The 22,479-nt window shown below is 22.7% G+C and overlaps 6 protein-coding genes across 6 annotated transcripts; 4 read left to right on the plus strand and 2 right to left on the minus strand. All coding sequences in view use genetic code 6, as the record gives it.

The window, feature by feature from the left end:
- Positions 1 to 783: 783 nt before the first annotated feature.
- Positions 784 to 3,244, minus strand: TTHERM_00318600 (kinase domain protein; the record flags this gene model as incomplete). Its single annotated transcript, XM_001021442.2, has 3 exons — positions 784 to 1,467; positions 1,522 to 2,939; positions 3,004 to 3,244. 3 exons carry the CDS (start codon positions 3,242 to 3,244, stop codon positions 784 to 786), a joined length of 2,343 nt encoding a protein of 780 aa, XP_001021442.2.
- Positions 3,245 to 4,513: 1,269 nt separating this feature from the next.
- Positions 4,514 to 6,124, plus strand: TTHERM_00318610 (Ras-induced vulval development antagonist protein; the record flags this gene model as incomplete). The annotated part of the gene is made up of 2 exons (XM_001021443.2): positions 4,514 to 5,698; positions 5,756 to 6,124. The coding sequence occupies exons 1-2, from the start codon at positions 4,580 to 4,582 to the stop codon at positions 6,122 to 6,124; spliced, it is 1,488 nt and encodes a 495-aa protein (XP_001021443.2). The 5' UTR covers positions 4,514 to 4,579.
- A 677-nt stretch (positions 6,125 to 6,801) lies between these two features.
- TTHERM_000318619 (inositol monophosphatase family protein) lies at positions 6,802 to 7,990 on the plus strand (the record flags this gene model as incomplete). The annotated part of the gene is made up of 2 exons (XM_012798943.1): positions 6,802 to 7,028; positions 7,228 to 7,990. 2 exons carry the CDS (start codon positions 6,802 to 6,804, stop codon positions 7,988 to 7,990), a joined length of 990 nt encoding a protein of 329 aa, XP_012654397.1.
- Positions 7,991 to 9,352: 1,362 nt separating this feature from the next.
- On the plus strand, positions 9,353 to 12,742 carry TTHERM_00318620 (hypothetical protein; the record flags this gene model as incomplete). Its single annotated transcript, XM_001021444.3, has 1 exon — positions 9,353 to 12,742. The coding sequence occupies one exon, from the start codon at positions 9,353 to 9,355 to the stop codon at positions 12,740 to 12,742; it is 3,390 nt and encodes a 1,129-aa protein (XP_001021444.2).
- A 1,254-nt stretch (positions 12,743 to 13,996) lies between these two features.
- TTHERM_00318630 (hypothetical protein) lies at positions 13,997 to 17,956 on the plus strand (the record flags this gene model as incomplete). The annotated part of the gene is made up of 1 exon (XM_001021445.2): positions 13,997 to 17,956. The coding sequence occupies one exon, from the start codon at positions 13,997 to 13,999 to the stop codon at positions 17,954 to 17,956; it is 3,960 nt and encodes a 1,319-aa protein (XP_001021445.2).
- Positions 17,957 to 19,048: 1,092 nt separating this feature from the next.
- TTHERM_00318640 (hypothetical protein) lies at positions 19,049 to 22,188 on the minus strand (the record flags this gene model as incomplete). The annotated part of the gene is made up of 9 exons (XM_001021446.3): positions 19,049 to 19,172; positions 19,232 to 19,974; positions 20,046 to 20,245; positions 20,332 to 21,022; positions 21,093 to 21,321; positions 21,503 to 21,625; positions 21,687 to 21,943; positions 22,009 to 22,107; positions 22,162 to 22,188. 9 exons carry the CDS (start codon positions 22,186 to 22,188, stop codon positions 19,049 to 19,051), a joined length of 2,493 nt encoding a protein of 830 aa, XP_001021446.3.
- Positions 22,189 to 22,479: the final 291 nt, after the last annotated feature.

A 22,479-nucleotide genomic window follows, 5' to 3' on the forward strand; every position in this document is an offset into this window, starting at 1 on the left:
TTGTAATTTGAATGCTAAATACTTTTATATGTAAACAATATTCCTTAATCGCTCGAAAATATCAAAAGTAATTCAACTATAACTAAAATATAAAAAGTATTCAATTTTTTGTGGTATAATTTATTTGAATTATATCTATTTCACTTACCCCATTAAACATTTTAAAAATTAAAGATTTATGTCGAAGATATTTAAATTTGTAACAAAATTTCTGTTAATGGTATTAATTTAGTGCAAATATAAAGTTAAATCACTCACTTACTTACAAAAAAATAAAAATTACTTAATTAAGTGTGCTTGAATAGTTTATACTGTTAAATCAAAAAAAAAACTATTTAAAAAAAGAATTAATATTTAATGAAATTGAGTCGGTCGATCTTGAGAATAAATAATTGCTAAATTTAATATTTGATGAAAAAGACCAATTTTTAAATTGATTATAAAGGAAAAACTAAATAAATCATTAGGAAACAGAATATTTATGTTCTACCATATTAGTAATTTTCCATCTGTTTGTTAATTTTGAAATAAAATAAACTTATCTGATAGATATGATTTGCATTGAAGATTTTTTTTAAATAAGAGCTAAATTTAATAAACAAGTATTATTAGAAACTAAATAAATTTACAAAAATTGATACAAAATTAACAAAAAAATTGAAATTAAACTAATAATAATAATAATAAAATAAAATAATAAAACTTTTAAAAATATGAAAAAAATATTGTTGTTCATTTTTTTCTTATTAATTTTATTTTATTTTAAATAAAATTCAATGGTTTTCAATTTTATTTTTTTTGAAAAATATTGATGGTATTTATTGAAGCTTCCTCTGCTCCTTTAGAGACGTTTCTCACACCACTTCCTCCTTAAACAATTACATTTTAATCATCTTATTCTTCAATTAAACAATTTATATCTTGCGTTTCATTAAGCATATCTTTAATTATAGCTTCGATTCTGACCTTAAAAGCTGACATATCTATTCTAGTTTTTAAATCAAAGATAAGCATGTCTTCAATAACTTTTAAAAATTCCGCTCCCAAATCTTTTCTTTTTTCCATCATTCTTTTCACTTTAAAATTTTTCATTTCTTCATCAGTATTAACTCCATCTATGTGTTCAAGAGTTACCATTCTCATCAATATTAATCCTAAGCTAAAAACATCGCATTAATAGTAGTTCAATTTATATTTTTAGATTATGTTATTCTATTCAACTCCTTCTCGCATTTCAGGAGACATCCATTTCAGAGAACCTACATGTGTATTTTGTCTATAGAAATCTTCTAAACTTAACTATCTTGCTGCTCCAAAATCTGAAAGCTTATAGGTATCATTCGCTATCAAGATATTCTAAGGTTTTAAATCTCTATGAGTTATAGCTTGCTTGTTATGCAAGTCTCTTATCAAAAAGCCTATTTGTTTGCAAAAGTCTAATATTTCATCCTTGGTGTAGTGCTTTTTCTTTACATTAAATGAAAAAATATTTATTTCTTGTTTAAAATAAAAATTATTTACTTCTTTAATCCTTTCCTGTATTTCTTGTTCAAGACTTGATTAAGCTAATTCTAAAATAATGAATAGCTACTTGTCAGGTAGGTAAAAATAGTTGATTAATCTAATAACATTTGGATATACTTGAAGTCTATCTAGAAGATAAACTTCTTACAGTTATTCTTAGGCTATATCTTTCCTGATAATAATTTTTTTTACTGCCCTTTTTTGCTCTTTTAATTTCTTATTATACATTAATGCAATTTTACTGGGTTTTTCTATACATTCAAACACAGAACCAAATGTTCCTCTTCCTAAACTTTTATCTTCTAAAATCTCATATTTTTCATTAAACTGGTCTTGATTTAAAACATATTTCTTTTTTTCTTGTTAGCATACGAAGAGATCTTATATGATTTGCTATTGAATTCTTCTTTTTTTCAATAATAAGATTATGAATCCTATTAAAATAGCTATAAATACTCCTAAGCTAGAATACCCAAAAATTTTCATCAAATCACTTGTTGGAATTTCATTTTAAAGCAAGCCAGCTTAAACCACATAATATGAGCTTTAATCCATTTTGCAAAATACTTCAAAGATTTTTTCATTTTTATTTTCTTTTATGTTTATCCTATATGAAACATAATTAGGATTTGATATACAAGTAATATTATTGCTTAAATATTAGCTCAGAGACAAACTATTTGTGTTGTTTTATTATTTAAATATATTCACTATACTTTTATCAGTATTGCTATATTGAATAAAAATTATTGAAGATTTGCTTTATATAAAAATAGAATATCTGTCATTAAGATCTGATTGATAACCATTATTAAAAAGGATATATTTTGGACAAAGAATACTATATTATTCTTCATTATCATATGAAATTTTGTTTGAAAAGTTTATGCACTTTTTATTATCTGACTAAATAGTCTAGAAAAGCATCAAAGAATAATAATTAGGTAGCTTGTATTTTACCTTTTAAATTTTATAGTCTTATATCACCAAAACCCAATAAATGTAATTCTATTACTTAGTAAAATCGTAGACAGATAAGGCAAAAGCTTAGTCAGTTAAAAAATTATACCATTCTAGAATATTAATTTCCTTTACAGCGTTAATGCTCTAATAAATTTCAGGTAAAGTGAGATCTAAATTAAAAAGTTAAATGTCAGAATTTTCTTGATTTTTTTTAAATAAATATATTTTTTGTTCTAAAGAACTAGAAACACCAGCTATGACTCCCCTACTAACAGATTGGATACTAAAATCTTAAATAGTGTACCAAACTAGACGTCTTTGCATCTAAATAATTACATCAATAAAATATAGATTTGTATCTTTTAAAAAAAACACTATCTTTTCTTTCACTCTATCATTTGGGTCTTGATCATCCTATTTCAATATCTAAACACTTCTGAGCTATCTTCTATCTACAAAAAAATTTAAAATAAATTAGTAAGATGATAATTGTTTTCTTTATTTTAATTACATTACTGTGGATCAGATTAAATATGACTTAGGTCTTTAAAGCTAATAGAATGAGCTTACAAATTATTCTTGCTATCTTAAATAACAAAATATAATAAGCATTAAGCTTCACCATCAGTTTAAATATTAGCATTATTATTCGGGAAAGGGATATTAAAATTAGCAGTTTTTACTATTCTAAATTCTGGAAATTAAAAAAACTCCAACAAGACAAATGTATTGCTATTTGCGTAAGAGGCAATAGCATATTACTAGCATAAATAAAAATCAGGATTAAAACCTTTCTCCGAGATATTAATAGTGTAAAGAGTTGAATATATTGCTTTTAAAAGGTATAAGAGATAAAAGATTTTTTTTGATAAAAAAAGCTGTTCAATCTTCATATTTAATATTTTGTAAACTCTTTGCTTATTTTCTACTAATTTATTTGATCTAAAATAAAAACAACTTTATTAATTGTATTCTAATGAATGATAATACTAAATTTATCATTTAGATAAAAACATTATTAATTATTTTTTTCAATTTTTGTTTGAATATTGTAAATCACTGATCAGGAGCTTATAAGTAATAAGATAATTTACTAAATGTTATTTTCATTATTAAATTTGATTCTTCCTAATATATATTTTTTTTACAATTATAATTTTACTTAAAACAATTAAATTTTAAAGTTCCCAAAAATATCTTCAAATTATGACAAATTAACTTTAAATTAATTTTATTAAATTTTTTTTCAATTATTTATTATGAATATTTATTACTATTTTTTGCGATTTTTATTAAACATAAAATAATTAATTTTTTTTCAAAGCAATCAAGAATATCTTCTAATTTTGACAAATTAAATAAATTTTAACACTGTAAAATGATTAACTGTATTTTATAAATGATTATTTGTGATTCATAAATATTAAAATGAATATAACTTTAAATTAATTTTATTAAATATTTTTTCAATTATTGCAATTATTTATTATGAATTTTCTAATCTATTTTTTGGAATTTTAATTTTTCTTAAAATAATTAACTATATTTTCAAAACAGTCAAAATATCTTCAAATTTTATTTTGACAAATTAAATAAATTTTAACACTGTAAAATGATTAACTGTATTTTATAAATGCTTGTATGTAATTGATAAAATATTTATATAAATATTATTTTCAATTAATTTTATTAAATATTTATTTTGATTATTAAATTCAATTATTTATCATAAATTTTCTAATCTATTTTTTGCAATTTTTATTTTACTTAAAACAATTAAATTTAAAATCAATCAAAAATATCTTCAAATTTTGACAAATCAAATCAAATAATTAATTAATAGTATTTATATAGATTAAAATGTTTAATTGTATTTTATAAAATGTTTATTTATATTTTATAAAAATAAAACATTAAATTAAACTTAGAAAATTTGAAACCAATTATATCATCTTGTCTAGTTAATTATTTATCTATAAATTAAGAATGCAAAATCAATCTTTGTTTGATATTAATTTTTTACTAAAATTTATAAATAATTAATTAATATTCGTTGATTTTTATAAATATTTTTTTTACAGAATCAACTTTTATGGGTAAATATAGTTCATCTAGAAGCAGGTCGAGCTCAAAAGGCAAAAGCAAAAAAGATGCCAATTCTTATACAAATAACTCTAAAAAGTAATATGAATAGCATTATAGAAGAAAAAGTTAGAGTAGAAGTAAAAGTAGAGAAAGAAATGATAGAAGAGATAAATAAAATTAAAAAAACCATAAAGAAAGAAAATATTCAAGTCAAAGTAGAAGTAGTAGCAGAGGTAGCAGCAAAGAGAAACCTTTAAGACATTATTCTAGAAGAGAAAGATCAAGTAGCAGGGAAAATGATAGGAGAAAAGGTTATGGATAAAATCAAGGAGGCAAATAGAAACTAAGCAGAGAAGAATTATTGGCAAAAAGAATCTAATAAAGATAAAATTTATAATTAAGAAAGAGTATATGGGATTATAGCACGGATGAAGAAGATTACTAGAAAGAAATTCAATAATTTTACCAAAGAATGGAAAATGATAAATTAAAGATTGAAGAAGAAAATAAGATGAAAGAGGAAACCAAAAGATTAAAAAAGCTAAGAAGATTGCAAAAATCTTAAAATGGAGACTACTTAGACGAAAGAGATGATGACAGTGATAATGAAGATTCAATTAGCAGTAAATCTAGTAATTTAGGATCTGATTTTTCAGATTCAAGTATATCATCTAATTCAGATTCTGATAGCGATGAAAGCTTAAATTCAGATAGTTCTAATGATGATAAGAAAAGATCATCAAGGAAAAAAGCTTCAAAAAAATCAAGCAAAAGCAATAAAAAAGACAAAAAAGATAAAAAATAAAAAGATAAATCTAAGAAAGGATCAAAAGTAATCAATTAGAAAAGTGAAGAAGATGAGTCTGAGTTCGAATCAGACAACTCATTTGCTAGACTTTGTAGAGAAAAAGTAAATGGGCCAGATAAAAAAAAGAAGATGTAAAATAAATTGAAGAATACAAGCAAATAACCAGAAAAAGCGAAAAAAACAGAAGAAACTTAGCAAGATAAAGCAGAAGTAGAAAAAGAAGAATCAAATTCAGATGATAGTGATGATATGGATGAAGAAATAAAACTTGACGATTAAAATAAACCTATTATGTCTTATCTTCCAATAGGCCCTTAGGTAACTTGTTTTTATTATTGTATTTTTTTATTAACTAATTAAACATTTATAAAACAGCCATTAGTCTTGAATGAAGGTAAAAAAGATAACTACAATGGTTTATTACCAGGTGAAGGTGAGGCTATTGCATAGTATTATGATGAAGGTAAGCGTATCCCTCGTAGAGGTGAAGTCGGTTTAACATCTGACTAAATTTAAAAGTATGAAGATCTTGGTTATGTAATGAGTGGTTCAAGACACAAAAGAATGAATGCTGTTCGTAAAATGAAAGAAGCTAAAGTTATTAGTTAACAAGAGAAAAAAGCTATGGCCATTTATAATTATCAATAAAAAAATAAATAAGAAAAGAAGCTAGATATTTATTTCAAATAAATGCTAGAAGAAAAGATTAAATCTACAAAATAAAATACAGAGTAAACTAATTGAAAAAGTAATTTGTAAGCATCATCTATAGCTTCAAAATTTATTCTAACTTCAAAAGAATTAAGATATTTATTTATTTGTTTATTCTAATAATTTCTACCCTTTTTGTAAACTATCAAAAAATATCAGCCTATTTTTCAACTCTAATTTAATCTAATTTATTAATTAATTATATTTAAATCTAAGTGCTTAAAAATGTATAAATGATATTTATTTTATAATTTTTAATACATTTTTAATGAATTTATTATCTGTCAAGTCAATTGCTAATGTAATAAATTCATATTTAATTCTTTTTTTTTTTAAATTAAATTAAAACACTACAATTTTTGAAGTACTATTTTTAGAATTTTACAAAATTAAATCTATTTTTAAAAAATTAAACTATTTAAAATTGCAGTCATAAATTGTAATATTGTTTGAAAAGAATTAATATTTTTTTATTTTTTTAGATTTTTTATAACTATGAAAGTAGCTAATAAGATCTATGTTGTTTCTAGTCAAATACGTAATATGATATTTTATAGTTGATATAGAAAAAAAACAAACATTTTAGATTATTTTTTGATATAATCTATGAATAAATTCTTTTTTATTTTAAAAGCTAGTGACTTACTTAAATCCAAATAAATAATTAAATTATAAAAGATACGATTAATCTGTTGTAAATATTAAAAATTATGAATTAGGTAGGTAAAGTTAACCATTTATTTTCTATTTGCTTACAATTAGCAAATGAAGCAGCAAAGATTATTCATAGCATATAAACTGGTGGATTGAAAGCTGAATAGTGGAAAGGAAAGGACGATCCTATGACTATTGCTGATATTAAAGCATAAACTCTTATCATAAGAGGTATTAGAAAATATTACCCTAACATCACTATTGTTGGCGAAGAACAAATTGAGTAAAAACATATAAAAATACTTCTTAATATTAAGCGATAGCTGCACTATTTTTAGACTAATCATTTTACTTTCATTCACAAAAAATTTGAAGATAAATTTTCATTTAAGTCCTTTTTATAATCATTACAAATTTATGAAATCAGAATCCTATTTTGGAATAGCTAATCTAAATTTTTATTTATTCAATTAATATTTCAGATTCGAAGGAGATCTTGGCTATGATGTTAATAACTTGAATCCTAATTTGATTCCTGAATAATATTTCAACACACCCAAGATATAAAATTAGTTTAATATTGATGATGTAGTTGTTTGGATTGATCCCTTGGATGGAACCCTTTCTTATGTAAAGGAAGAGTACGATGCAGTTACTACTCTTATAGGTGTTTCTATTCATAATAGACCTTTGATGGGAATTATTTCCTAGCCTTATCATTTGGAAAAGAATGGCACATTTACATTTAAACCCAAGATCTATTTTGGTCATGTAGATAGTTCTTAAGTGTATTATGCATATGGTGAAGAATTAGATGAAGAAGGTAGAAAGAGTTATTTACCCTACGAATTCAGATTGTAACATACTAATAGACCTTTAGATTAGTTGATTGGTGCAACATCTAAGCATAGAGTAAAAGAACATGTTTTAAATTTTATTAAGAACGATTTGAAGCCTGCTGTTTTGCTTTAAAATGGAGGTTCAGGTAAAAAATCATTACAAGTTCTAGAGAATGAAGTTGATTTTTGCACACACTTGAGTAGTAAAGCTAGTAGATGGGATACAATAGCATGCGAAGCACTGCTTCAAATCTATGGAGGATAAATTACTGATATTTATGGAAACAGATACAATTACGATAGTAAACTAACTAATTATTACAATGTTAATGGAGGAGTCTATACATTAAGACCTGATGTTCATTAATATTTAATAAGTAAAACAAAAAATTTTTAAATTGAATGAAGAATGAATAAATGAGCATACATACTGACAATAAATTAATTCTTATCTAAAATTATGATCAATTGATAAAGCTTTAATTCATAAGGTTTTAAATTTATAATATTTTGACAAATCAAATCATCTTAATTAATATGATTTATTTAGTTAGAACTTACTTTATGTTTCTTGTTATTTCATGACTTCAAGGGGTTTTTTGAGAATAAACAAACTTATTAGTTGATTATTTAATAAATAATTTATAGCTTTTTTTACATTTATAATAGTCAAATATTCATTTTTTTTATTTTCGTTTTAAAATATTTTTTGGAAATAAAAAATCAAAAACTTTTAGATAAATATTTTTTATATCTAATTTAATTTTTGGTTATAATTCAATAAGAAATTTGTAATATAATTTAATCACAATTATGTTAACTATAATAATATGAGATCAATAAGTGTTACTAATCTATAAATTGGATTAAAAAATATTCCTTATAAATAAGTGATTATTTTTTTATTTATTTATACACTGAGTAACATCTAATTATAATTAGACAAAAATTTAATTCAATAGCTCTTAATTTAAAATGCTTGACTGTTTTTACATTAAAATAAATTTTTTTTTAAAGTTAAATGAAAAAAATTAATGAATTTTATCAAATTTGTTTATTAACAAATAATGGATTTCTATGCTGTTTAAAGTTGATTTAAAAGGAATTAATTTTAAAATAAGTAATAATAATTTATATATTTAATTTTATTCACTCAAGTATATTTTAATTAGATTCGTATTACACTTATTTTAACTAGTTTGTGTTTTAAAAAAAATCGAATATTAATTAAAACAAGAAAAACTAATTTTTGAAACAATTCTTGAATTGTTTTTTAATGGATATAATTACCAACTTACATTTTTATAATGAGGAAATAAATCAAGGCTTTAAAAAGATAATTCAAAAATTTACCAGTACTAATGGATTAATGATCTCATTTTATATAAAATTTAAAATGTAAATTACAAGTATTTTTTATAATATGTATGAATACTTACAATAAATTACCGTTTTTTCACAATTTTTAAGGCAAATTTAAGAGTTAACTGTTGAATAATAATATAATGAGTGGAATAGACAAATTATTACTGTAAAGTTTAATGAAAAAACAAACCATAATTTGTGTTTATGCTAAAGTCACATTAAAAACATAAAAGATCTTGAAAAATAAAAAGTGATTTTGATGTCAAAAATATAGTTAATTAATTAATTAATAAAATCAACAAATAGAAAAATAGAAAGAAATTGTAAAATTTAAAAATATATTTATTGATCAAGCAGAGAAGTAGATTAAAAAAATTTAAATCTAAATAATACACTTTAGCAAATGATTTCAAGGTAAATGAAGGAGAGAGAAGAGAGTCTTCTTTCGATGCTTGGCTATGTGAAATTCATTCATGAATAGTAGAAATAAGATAGTCAAGCTTCAAATTTATCTACATAAAATGGTTTAAATAAGATTACTACAAATTAATAGCAATAAAATAGACTGAAGTAAAAAAGGCAACTGTCTGAAAAGTATTTGAAGATTACTTCTCATAATAAAAACATGCCATATGATACAGTGAGGGGGAAAGACAATCAAGAAAAATCAAAAAATTTAAAATAATATTTTTAGAGTCACTTACAGACGCCAAAAAACGAATTTTTAAAAGATGAGCAATTCTAAAAGGAGCTACCTTTAATTAAAAGTTCAGATGAGAAAATATTCAACAGCTTTTAAACTCCTAAACAATCTAATTCTGATATATTTTATCACTCTTCTAGACTTGGTAACAATAAAAAATATACAAGCGAAGATTAGTAAAACTCATAAAGTATATCTAACTCTGAGTAGATCATTTAGGAAATATTTATAAATTAACAATTAAAGTAGCGCATCCCAACTCCTTAGTTAGCTTAGCAAGTGACAAAATTTTTTAAGTCTCGTAAATTTTTGCTCACTTAGCTCACTTAAAACTCTTTTACTCAGTAGCATAGTAAGGTAAATAACTTAATTGGAAGCGATGTTCCTCAGAAAATTTCTTCAGAAACTAATAGAGCTAAAAAAACAGTTTTTAAAGATTTTAAATTAAATGTCTAAGAAATATCAAATTCGCTATCAAGAGCTAAAATGTTGAGTGCTTAATAACTGTCTGAAAATAGATTTTCTTTGGCTTCTTTTACATCTTCTAACATGAGAAAAAAATCTAAAGTCTATTCGATATTATAAAATTAAACAAATAATAAAAATAATTAGCAAAGCTCTACTGCTTACCTTCTTAAACCTTTAAATTTTAAGTAAAATTTGAATATCTAAGACAACAAAAATAAAACTTTAGAAGGCATTAAGGAAAACCAAGAGTTTTTGTTGGAAAATAACAATTTAAGCTTAAAAGAAATATTTGATAGACAGTAAAGTAACAAAATCACAAATGATTCAGAATTAAATATTTCAAATGAAATCAATGAAAATAATTAATAAAAGCAGGATAATAAAATAAATAATTTAGAAGTGAATAGATGGGTTCTGAAACATCCAATTCAGCCAATACTTAGTGAATAATTTAACTAAAACGAAAATAAAACTAACAATAATAATAATTAATTGATGTAAGCATAGAAAAGCTTAGGTCAATAATTTAATGTTGGGTAGTTTTTAAATAACAAAATAAATAACAAATTTGAAAATTAACAAAATGGAGTAAATTAAATTGGCTAATTTAATTAAAAAGAACAAAGAGATATGGCTTAAGATGAACATTTCAAAAGAGATAAACAAAATAAACAAAAAGCTAAGACATTTATCTATAAATTTGATATTTAAAAATAAGATTAATTATCTAATAAAAACTCATAATAAGGAAGTTCAAAGAATATAAAATCATCAAAAAATATTCAATTTTTTGAAAGCAACAACTAAAAGAATTAAAGTTTAAAAAAATACTAGACATCCTAATTGATATAATATGGAGAGTCCAATCATAAAGAAAAGAAAGCAAAGCCATATTTAGATCATAAATAGATTAATAACAACAATAATTAATATGACTTTTTAGATTAATTTTAACAATAATATTAACCAAATAGCATTTAAAGCTCAAAAGAAATAAAAAATGGAGCATCAAATTAAATAAAAGGAGCATAAACATTAGGAATTCAAACTTCTAATTTACAATAGGTAAGCCTATAAAAAAATAAAAATCCATCAATTAAATCACCTTAATCTACTAATTCTCCAATAAAGAGAAAATTATTTTAACAATAAATCCATGAAGATAACTATAATATAATGAATTCAACATTAATACAAGAGCTAAACTAAAATGAGGTACTATCTTAATATATTTAATAAAGTGGTTATTCTATTGAAATGTTCGCTTTTTACATGATAAAGCTATATAACTTTTGTATTTATAGCACTTATCAAAAAAAAGATATTCAAAATAGCAGCTATGAAAGCAACGATTAAAATGATTCCAGATCTAATAATTACTCATAAAATTTAAGTTCTCACTAAGCTAATCGCAATAACTAATATGTATAGGAGTTCCCTACACTAAAGGTAAATGAGCAGACATTTATTTCAGTCTTAGAAATTTTTGTTAACAAGATGAAAGAACTATGCTTACCGCCTCATCTTATTAGAGAATTTTAAGAAAAATTTCTAGGCGCCATAAAGAGTTTTATGCCTCAAACACTAATTGATGACTTTGGTGGCTTAGAAAAAATCAAAGTCATAATTTAAAAATTGCTTGAGCACCTCTGCTATGAAAATGGTATCATACCAGCATTTGATGGCTAACTAGTTAATCTAGTTAGTGAAGGAGTAGTTAGCTTATTGAGATCAGACAATAATGTCCTTTAAACTTATCTAGCAAGACTAAAAAACTCACCAATGCAAATTTCAAATGCTGAATTTTATCACATAAAAATAGGTTTAGGCATGGTCATGCAAGAAATGCAATACCCATAAAATCTTATATTTTAAATAGTGTAACGAGTTAATAAACAAAGAGGGTATTTTACTTCCTTAAATAACTTTAGTAAAGACTCTTCATTTAGAAATGCATTCATTCAATCTATTTCCAAGAATAAAAAAATCGTTGGATACTTTCTAGATCCTTCATCGAATATTATATAAAATTTCTATGATGAATTATTTTAAACATTGTTTGGTTATAATAGATTTGTAGATTTAATAGACTATTTCGAGCACAAGTTAAAAACGAATTAAATACCATTAATAATGATAGAAGAAATCCATAAGGCAATAATCGAAGCCTATAAATCTACCTAAGCAGATGCCAACAATCTTGCAATGAGAGATATTTCTATAAAAATTGAAAGAATAAAATAGAAAGCCGATTTAATATCTTACTAGTTTTTAAACATAGGAATGTCAGAAAGCGAGTTAGTTGAATAGCTAATTGAATGGTGTGAGTATGCTTTAATAAATATCAACCTTCCAGATGGAATGCAAGAAGACTCAATAATAAAACCAGAATTCTTACAGGAATATTTATTCTTAGTCCTATCAGAAGATGACCAGTTATTCTCTATTTATGACCTTGATTACTCTGTCACATACCACAATATAATTAACTTTGATTATTGTTTTAATATGTGGCTTTCAGGTATTTAGGATGTACTCTTAAAAAATGATACTTATCCGAAAGAAAATATCAAAGAATTGATATCATATCTTCGTATGAATTCTTTGTTACAAAATTCTTGATTCATTTTTTCAGTATTTGAAGCTGTCTTAATCTATCAAGCTTGGAATTTTCTTATTATAAATATCTATTGATATTCATTTATGTTTCTTTAATAATTAAAAAGGAGTAATTACTTTTTTTTTAAATTTTGTAAATGAAATGAAGAAAAATTTATCTACATTAAAAAATGTGAATAATTTTTATTTTATGTTGTCATTTCTACAAATCTAAGTAAATTGAAAATATAAAAATCTTTTTAATCTTTTTTTGAAATTTCTAAGGTTTAATTAGTTTGTCTAGAATTTTTTTTAAATGATTTACTCAGTTTATTTTAAATTTAAAGTTGTTTGAATTGAAGGTTTTAATTTACTTTTTTGCAGTTTATAAATTTTTTTCTATTTTTATATTATATTTAAAATATATTTCTTAAAGATTTCTTTTATTTTTTAATCAAAATAATTTGTTTGTAAAATATTAAATAAAACCAAATAAATTTTACATAAATTATCTGGTGATATTTAAAATTTGTTTTTTTTTGTCTTAAAGAATGTAAAAGTTAAAATTCTAATTTTTGTTTAATTGAATTTAGAAAGCCATTTTAACAATTATTTAATAAATCATTTAAACTATAAATAGCTTTCTTACATGAACAAAAATCAAGATAATTGTTTCTTTTATATATTCTAAACCAAATTTATAATGATTAAATAAACCTCCAAAAATGGTTTAAAAACTAAAAAGCAGCTCTTGATTTAAAATTATTTTCTCTTAGATTTTTTAAACTTTTATATTTTAAATCTAAAAAAATAAAAATTTTTTAAAATTACCTTCTTATTAAAGGATTTTATTTAAAATTAAAAGAATTTTTTGAGAGGTATTAATTTTGTTTAATATGTATGTTAGATATAGTCTATTAGGCTCAATCGAAAATATTTAAATTTTACAAATATTAGAATTGATTTTAAAATTATAAGAAATTATTGATTAACTAAACAACAAATTTATTTATATTCATTATGAGAAACATATTAGATGACTCAAAAAAAAAAAAAACGAATAGATTGATTGTAAATTCATATGGTGATTTCTATTTTATAAAATTCACAAGTATTTAAAAAAATCAGGTTTAAAATCAAATATATAACATATTTTGAAATGATAGTATGTATGCTTCTCAAAAAGTTTATAAAATTGTTGTTCTATAATATTTTTTATGCAGTTATTTTGTATTAAGTTTTGATTATTAAAAATAATAAACATTAATTTTTATAAATATGTCAGAAAACTTAAAAGTATTTGGACAAGGGAATTAGCCACTATAATAAAATAAATTACAAATATAGATTAATGATTCATTCAATGGAGATGGTAGTACTCTTTTTTAATCAAAGTAAAATTCATAGTAAAGGAAACATTCTATGCCTGTTTTAAAGCAATAATCACATTTTGATTGTGATAAATCTAATATGTAAACGACTCAGATTTTAGAACTAAATTCAGAAAGATCATAATTTAAAATTAATAATGGAGAATTCAAGTAAAGTATGTAACGAAAATCTACAAATTTAGACTCTTCAGAGAGGTATTTGCTCTCATAAATATCTAGCTTTAGAAGTTAGCATCATTCGCCATTAAATGATAAAACTCTTTATAATTAGTTTAGCTTAAATACTAAAAGAAATATTGGAAATTTCGAATCTTTAAATGAAATAGGGCAAAGGCTTAAACTGCAGTATCATGGAAATGTGAGTACTCCTCAAAGTGGAAGCGCTAGATCTTCTAAGAACTCAATTTAGAATACCTTATAATAAAAAAATAATTTGACTTATTCTGCTCAAAATTAATTAAACAGAGATAGCTCTTAGAATAGCTAAGATTAATATCATAAAAAAATAGTATTAACTCCAAAAGTAAAGACTGGCATGAATCAAAATTTTAGTCTATTTTAATCGCCACAAAGTTCTAGATTTTATTAATAGTCTTTTAAAGATCAATCAGATTCATTTAAGCTGAATACCTAATAATTTAATCATCCTTAAGATTTGCATATCGATTTGAAATTTCTGGCTGAAAATTCCACAACTTAAGTATTAAATAAAAACGCACCAAAAGAGAAGAAGGCAGATGTTTCTAAACAAAATTGGGGTAGGCCAATAACAGAATAAAAATAAAGATTCGTCTCTTTGGATTAAGCTAATATAAATGATATTTAATTTGAAAATAAAAAAGATGAAGAATAATTTCTTAAAAAGAATGTCCCTCTTTTTAACAAAAACTTCTTAGGTATATAACTTGCACTCAATAATAAAACATGCCTCAAAAAATTGTTAGTGACTTCAAATAATTCAAATGAAACCAAAAATGAAGATTAATACTAACAATATTCTAAAAATTATAGAAACTAAAGACTATAAAATTTAATATTTAATAACAGCAGCAGCAATAATAATAGTAAAAACTTCCTTTAAGAATAGTAGCCAAGTTAAATTAATTAAATCACCAAGAAAATTTTTGGTCAAGTCTTTCCAGGCTAAAAAGATTCTCCTTACAATTCAAGCTAATCTGCAAATTCTCCATCGTACTCGGAAGCATTTTTTAAAAACAGTGGTTCTTACACAGCTAAGTTTAGTTCAAATGAGAGATAATCCGAAAATTAAGCTGCAATTAACATTGGAGGATTTTCTACTACTACTCATAGATTTTACAATTAAAAGAGTGATTAAAGTTTAACGAATAAATGGAAATACAAATAAAACATACAAGATAAAAATATAGCTTAGACAGGATAACCTAAAAATTCTAACTTCAATGAAACAATAAATAATCACTCATCAAATTAAATATTTCTCCAAAATAACTTTACCAGTCAAAAATAACTCTCATAAAATCTAGGTTAAAAGCTTTCTTCGTCATTACTTTCATGCTAGAAGATTATATCTCCAAGATCTTCGCATAATTTGCTATTGTAAATACACTAAATCGATGGAGATGATACCAATCATTTGAAAAGCAGTTAACATAGAATCTCAATCAAAGCACCAAGCGATTCCAAATTGGATAAACAATAATAAAGATCTTAAAAAAATACATCCATCGTTTTAGAGAATTCACATAACGACCATGATATTTCATTTGAATAGTAAAATTAAATGAAATTTACTAAAATATCAGAAGAAAATGAAAATATTCTAAACGATTAAAATTCTAAATTTACTAGTAGATATAATGAGCTCATTCTATCAAAGAGAAGATCAAAATCTAGCTACTAGTAATCTCTGTAAAAATAGATTTCAAAACAGATAGGAATTGATTTAAAGAAGTGTATGCCTCAAAAAATGAAAATAGATACATTTAGGAAACAAAGTCACAGTTATGATCACAGAGGATAAAAGCTATTTACTAAAACACAAATATAAGTTTGCTTTGATGAAATTTAAAAATAAATGACTCAAAAAATATAACATGATTACTAATACAAGCTAATGATTAGTGAAACAGAACTCAATTAGGAATAATTTATTGAAAGGCTTCTAATATTTATTTCTTACTGCTTAAATTAAAATTTAGTAAATAGCTCTTTAAATGTTTCTAAATCGCATAAGCAGTTATAACCTAAGTCTTTAATTATAGCAGCTGAGACTTAAATTCAAAGCCAACATTTACAATATAAAAGTTAAGAAAATAAATTACAACAATAAGTCTATCAAAGCAGTTAATAAACAAGAGCTAAAATAAAATCTAATGGAGCTTTTAGACTTTCAACTTCTTCTTAATAAACTTTAAAAAACATTTTCAGCGATTTAGCTATCCCATTTTAGTTTTAATAAATGCTCATTGATGATATTATTGAAATATTTAAGTAAAGAGTTTCAGATAATAATGCCCTATCAATATTTTAAGAACATCTAAAGAGGAGCATATAGACTATTTTAATGCCAAAGCAGATCATTCAAGAAATAGGTGGTAAGCTAAATGCAAAAAGGATCTTTACACAAGCATTTGAACATTTAGAAGAAGTCTATTTTGTGAATAAGCAAAGTTACTTAAATGATAATCATAGCAATAAAGATGAAAATGATTTAAATCTTTACAAAACAGGAGAAAATCTAATTTTAGATTACATAATATCTCTAATTAATAATGAAATACGATCTTTTGATAGTGAAAAAAACATTATTTAATTTTCTAATTTGCATTTCTTTTTTTTCAAGCTATCAATATAAAGCATCTGTCTACGACAAGGATTAACCTAAAAATAGACATTTTATCTACTTGAAAAAATTGAATAAAACAGAGACAATTTATGTAATTCTGATTAGAGCTTAATCAATATCAATGATTTTGCACAAAAAAGGTAACTAGCTAGCGAGCTTCTTCATTAAGATTTTATGAATTACAGTATTTTAAACGAGGAATAAAAGAACATTTCGAATAGCTTTATCTTGCTTGAAACTATAATAGATTTTATTAATAACAAGATAAAATGTTAGCAATTTACATATTTTATATAAAAAAAATTTTAGCCTGAGAGCCTTTAAAACGGACTATTATCAAAAATATTTCACTTTGCAAAAACACATATTTTTCCAGCAGGTTTGAAATAATACTAAGATAATAATTAGCCTCATCCTTTATAGTAGCAATTTAAAAGAAAAATATAATTTATTTAAGATGAAAACTGCTCTTAGATACCTCCTTCATAACTATGGCCTTTTGAACAAAAAGAAAAAATATGGAAAGAAATGTTTAAAAAGATTAAAGGAACTTCTTTAAACAGTACGCTTTCAAATATCAAAGAATAAAATTAAATTTCTAATGATTATACATAATTTTAATAAAAGAGGAGTGTGGATATTAACAATAATTAACTCCAAAAATAAGCATAAAATTAAAATATAACAAACTAAGAGGAAGTGAAACCTTCTAAGTTAAGTAAGGATGCTTTTGAACAAGAAACAGATGTATTTAATGTAAAATAATAATTAATAAAATTAAATACATCCCACAGTTAATCTAATAGCTTATGCTTTTTGAAATATATTTATGATTTTGCTTTTTCATTTTTTGATATTTTTTCTGCCATAGATATCCAAGCAGCTAAAAACTTTTATTAAATTAATACTAATATATTCGATTAATGGATGGATTAAATTAAAAATGATTCATCTTTAACAACACGGGAAACTCTGAATTAATAAATTTCTTACCTGAAAAAGTATTCATTACTTTATTGAAATTTTACATGATATTATTATTTACAATAACTGAAATTAAATTAATTAAATAAATAAATAAAATTAATGCTTTTTAAAAAATTAGTTAAATGTTTGATAGTTTTTGTAAATATATTTATTCTTTAAATAAAAATAAAATTATGATGAAAAATTAAGATAGTTATTATTCAAATAATTTTATCTAACAACGAAAATAATCTAAATATTTATAATCCAGGTTTTGAAATGATTTGCTTAGTAAATGTAAGGGAAATTAATTTCAATAAGTTTATTTAAAATAGAATATCAGTAATATAACTTACTTTTTTATAATGTATAAAGTAAGTTCCCCTTAATTACCCTAATTTCATATTAAAACCCAAAATTTTAAGAGAGAGGGTAATAACTTTTTTCATAATTTTATAGCTTAGTCTTAGTAAATTGGTCTTACTTAATATATGAAAAAAATAACAGTATATTTTTTAATGCATATAAAAATTTACAATAATTATTTCATATCCTAATTTTTTTTAAAAAAGTTCATAAGAGGATTACTAAATTAAAAATTAAAAATGAAATCAGTTAAAAGAAATTAAAGTATTTTGAAACCATTTTGAAAAGATAAATAATTATATTTTATCATAAAAACTATTGGCAATTCTTAAATGCTTCCAAAAACAGAGTAAAAATAAATCTGAAATATTAACTTAAACAACTTGTAATTATACTAAAACAAAATTTTTTTTAAGTTTAACTAATTTAAACTCCTGAAAGTATTTTTACTCATAGACATAAAAGAAATAAGTATAATTTCTAAGTTATTTTAGATAAGAATTCTAGCCCAGTTATGAAAATGATGTAAGTAAATATAGAAATAGGATAGGTATCTAATAATTAGATGCAATTATTTAAAATCTTTTGCATAAAATACTCAAAACCTAAAAGACATGAAATTCATTTATTTATTTATTATTTACAGTTTGTTTTATAAAATTTTATTATATTTTTAATTAGTTTTTAAATTAATTAATTAATTATTTCCTTTTAATTAATTATTAACTAAGTTTATAATTAACTATGGATAATTTTTTCTATTCGTTAGTTGAATTTTTATCAATTGATGTAAATTCCCCTTCTTCTTAGTTCTTCAATCAGCTCATCTGATGGATGCTAATTATGAAAACTCTTCTAATATAAATTATTCCTAGAATTAGATATACTAGAATTTTTTCTATAGCTTTTAATATTAAATTAATTATCTTTAATCATTTTTTAAATAAATATTTATTTATTTACCTTGCTGATGTATTTAGACAAGAGTAACCGCTTATTGAGTTCTCTTTATTGCTTTAAGATCTACTTTAAGATATTTTATTAAACTATGGTTATTTTTAATTTAAATTCATTTAACTATTATGAGAGCAATTTAAATCTTTAATCTTTAAGACTCCATCTTTAGCAGTTAATTAAGAATTATCTTGATAAATATTTTATTCTTATTAGCTTGCTAGATGGCTTGACTTGAGAGAAGTGCTACCAGAGCCTTGATAATCTATCAGAATTGCACTATTAGAATCTCTTCTAGAAATTGAGTGATTTAAATTATTATTGCTATTTTAGTATCTCTAGCTAGATTTATTGTTTTATGTTATTATATTTGAATTATCATACAAAAAGCTCTTATTTTAAGAAGAATTGTTATTTAAGTTAATAGAGTTATTTATGGAAGTTGAAAGATCTTAGATGGATCCCCTTTCTCTAAGTTTTTCTCGACTAAAGCTTCTCCTCGATTTCTAAATTGATTATTTTGTTTATTACATTTTTTTCTGAAAGTCTTGTATTTTTTAGAGAACTTTTATGTCATCAATCTCTGACTAATAAGCAAACGGATCTTCTATTTTGTATATATTAGAGGCATCGACATTTTCTATATTTTAATAGCTTTCAATCTCACTAAAACCTCTTGTTGGTATCAAATTGTCTCCTGTTTTCAAAACGTTTTTACTGTGTCTTATGCTTGATTTGCTATCTATAAAATCCTATTAGAATAACCAAGAAAATAAAAAATAAATTTAGACAACATATTTTTAATAAAAATGTAATTTATTACTTTTTTCAAACTGTTAAAGTCTTCATAGAGTGATTTAATTTATTAATCTTATCGTTACATCTCCTAGAATATATAATTAAACTAATTGTTGTATTCTAATTCAATGTTAGATTTTATTTTTTAGTAAACAGCATTTTCTATTTTTTAAATAATTTCATTTTCTATCAAGCTTAATTCACTTTATCTGATGTTACCCTAACCTAATAATAATTTATAATTGAATTAAAATAAATATAAAATAAATTAAATTATTTTTCAAAGTAATATATTTTAAATTTATTTGTACATTAATTAAGCTGTTACTGTGAGAAACCTCGATTATTTAAAATCTAATTAACTTGATACATTTCGTTGCTTATTTTTTCATTAGATTTCATAGTTTGAAAAGTTGGATAAGTTCTATTATCTTCCATCATTGTATTTGAAAAGTTATTTACAGAGAATTTATTTGTGTCATTCTCTATTGTCTGCTACTATTAGATTCCGTAAATGAAAGATTCAGAATTTATATTAGTAGGACTGTAGTTTGATTAAGATAACAAAAAATTTCCATTTGTTTAAGTTTGTGGACAAGTACTGATGTTTGTGGGTTTTGAGGCAAGACTTTTTTTGCAAAAGTTTTCCATAGAATTAGATTTGATATCATTAAAATTAAGCTGATCGTTTTCACTAATTTTATAAAATCTGCTTTCTTAAATAATATCTTCTGTATATTAAACAACATTTCGATTTTACTTTATTATTTCTATTTTCTAGGCTATAATTTCCTTTAGTAGGCCACTCACATTTTATGAGTGCTCAATTTCTTATTGCACATTATTTAATCCTAATTAGCTATTAACTGCTAAAAGTTAATTTGCTCTTAGACAGTAAAACATTTTTTTTGTAAGTAGCTCATTTTCACTAATATCTAATTTGCTAGATTCCAAATTTAAAATGTCACAATTAAAGATAAGAGCTTCTTCAAATTTTTAAACCTGTTTTAAATTAATAATTTATTTAATTATTTATCTATTAAAAAGCATAAATATCTTTTAATTTTATTACAGTACTTAATTCATCATTTTGTATTTCTATATCAATAGCTAATTCTTAAAGAGCTCTACACTTTTCTAAGACTTCTAAGATAAACAGTTTATGAATTTATCCAATTTTTATACCAGACATTCTTAGTCTTTTTATTTTATCACTTTGAATCAATCCTCTAAGCAAAGACTCAACAGACTGTAAAGTGTAAGGGTTTTCAGAAATATCAATAACTTCAATTTAATTGTTACTAATTAAACAAAAGATTAAATTAAATTATATTCTTATTTATTATTTAACAGTTCAGTATAGCTTTTAATGAGAAAATATTAAAACAGACATATTTTATGTTTAAGACAATATTTATAAATTATTTCAAATGAATAATTTTGTTTTAAGAAATTAAAATATTTATTAAAAAGTAAAATTACTGTGTTAGAAGTTCATTAGCTATAAAATCTTTTTCTATTTGATTATTTTTTATGTTTATAGTTTGTATTCCTTTATGATTTTAAATGCTTTTAAAGAGCAATTCTGCTCCAAAATCAGTGATCCTTATATTTTATTTATATTCATTTTAGTTAATCATTGAGTTAAGCTAATTTGATATTTTACTTGTTATAAGAAATGTCTAACTCGTTTAAGGATTAATTTTCTTTTAACCATAGTGAAAGCGCTATTGCCCCTTAGTCATCAATCATGCAGTTAGTGAGTATAAGTTCCTAAAAGAAATTATTTTGACCTAATCCCCAAATTAGTGTAGAAATATGATCTGTAGACAAATTCTAATTCCTTATTTGTAACTAGAGAAAATTTTTCAAATTACAGCTAAGTATGAAACTAGTTCCAAGTATCAGGTGATCCAATTTTTCCTTTTTTGGAAATAATTAAATTAAAGTTATAAAAGAAAGACATATTTAGCAATTTGATATTTTACAGAATCTTCATTTGACTGAATTAAAACCAAAGAGGAATTCTTATCAATAATTGAAATGTGTTGTTACCAAATACTGATGTTATTTTCAGTACAAAAATCCTAATAATATTAAAATGTTTAATTATTATTTTATAACTTTAAAGATTAATTTACTAAATACTTTTGCTTTTATTCTATCATTCTTAACTTTCTTAAATTAATTTTAACGTTAAAAACTCAAATTCATATATTTTTGATTATTTGCTTCTAAAATCAGCTAATCTTAATTATCAAATTATTCACTCGTTATCTGTTAAATTTTGTAAAAATTATACAAAAAAAGATATAAACACATTTTAAAATTTAGCTGGTAATTATCATTGTTAATTTTTTTTAAAGCAATTTTTTTTTAATAAAAAATAATTATTTTATTTTTTAATTATTTTAATAAAAATTTATAATTTTATTTTTTAATAATTTTTATTTGATTTT

Source organism: Tetrahymena thermophila (assembly GCF_000189635.1).
Source record: "Tetrahymena thermophila SB210 genomic scaffold scf_8254548, whole genome shotgun sequence".
Classification (NCBI taxonomy): domain Eukaryota; phylum Ciliophora; class Oligohymenophorea; order Hymenostomatida; family Tetrahymenidae; genus Tetrahymena; species Tetrahymena thermophila.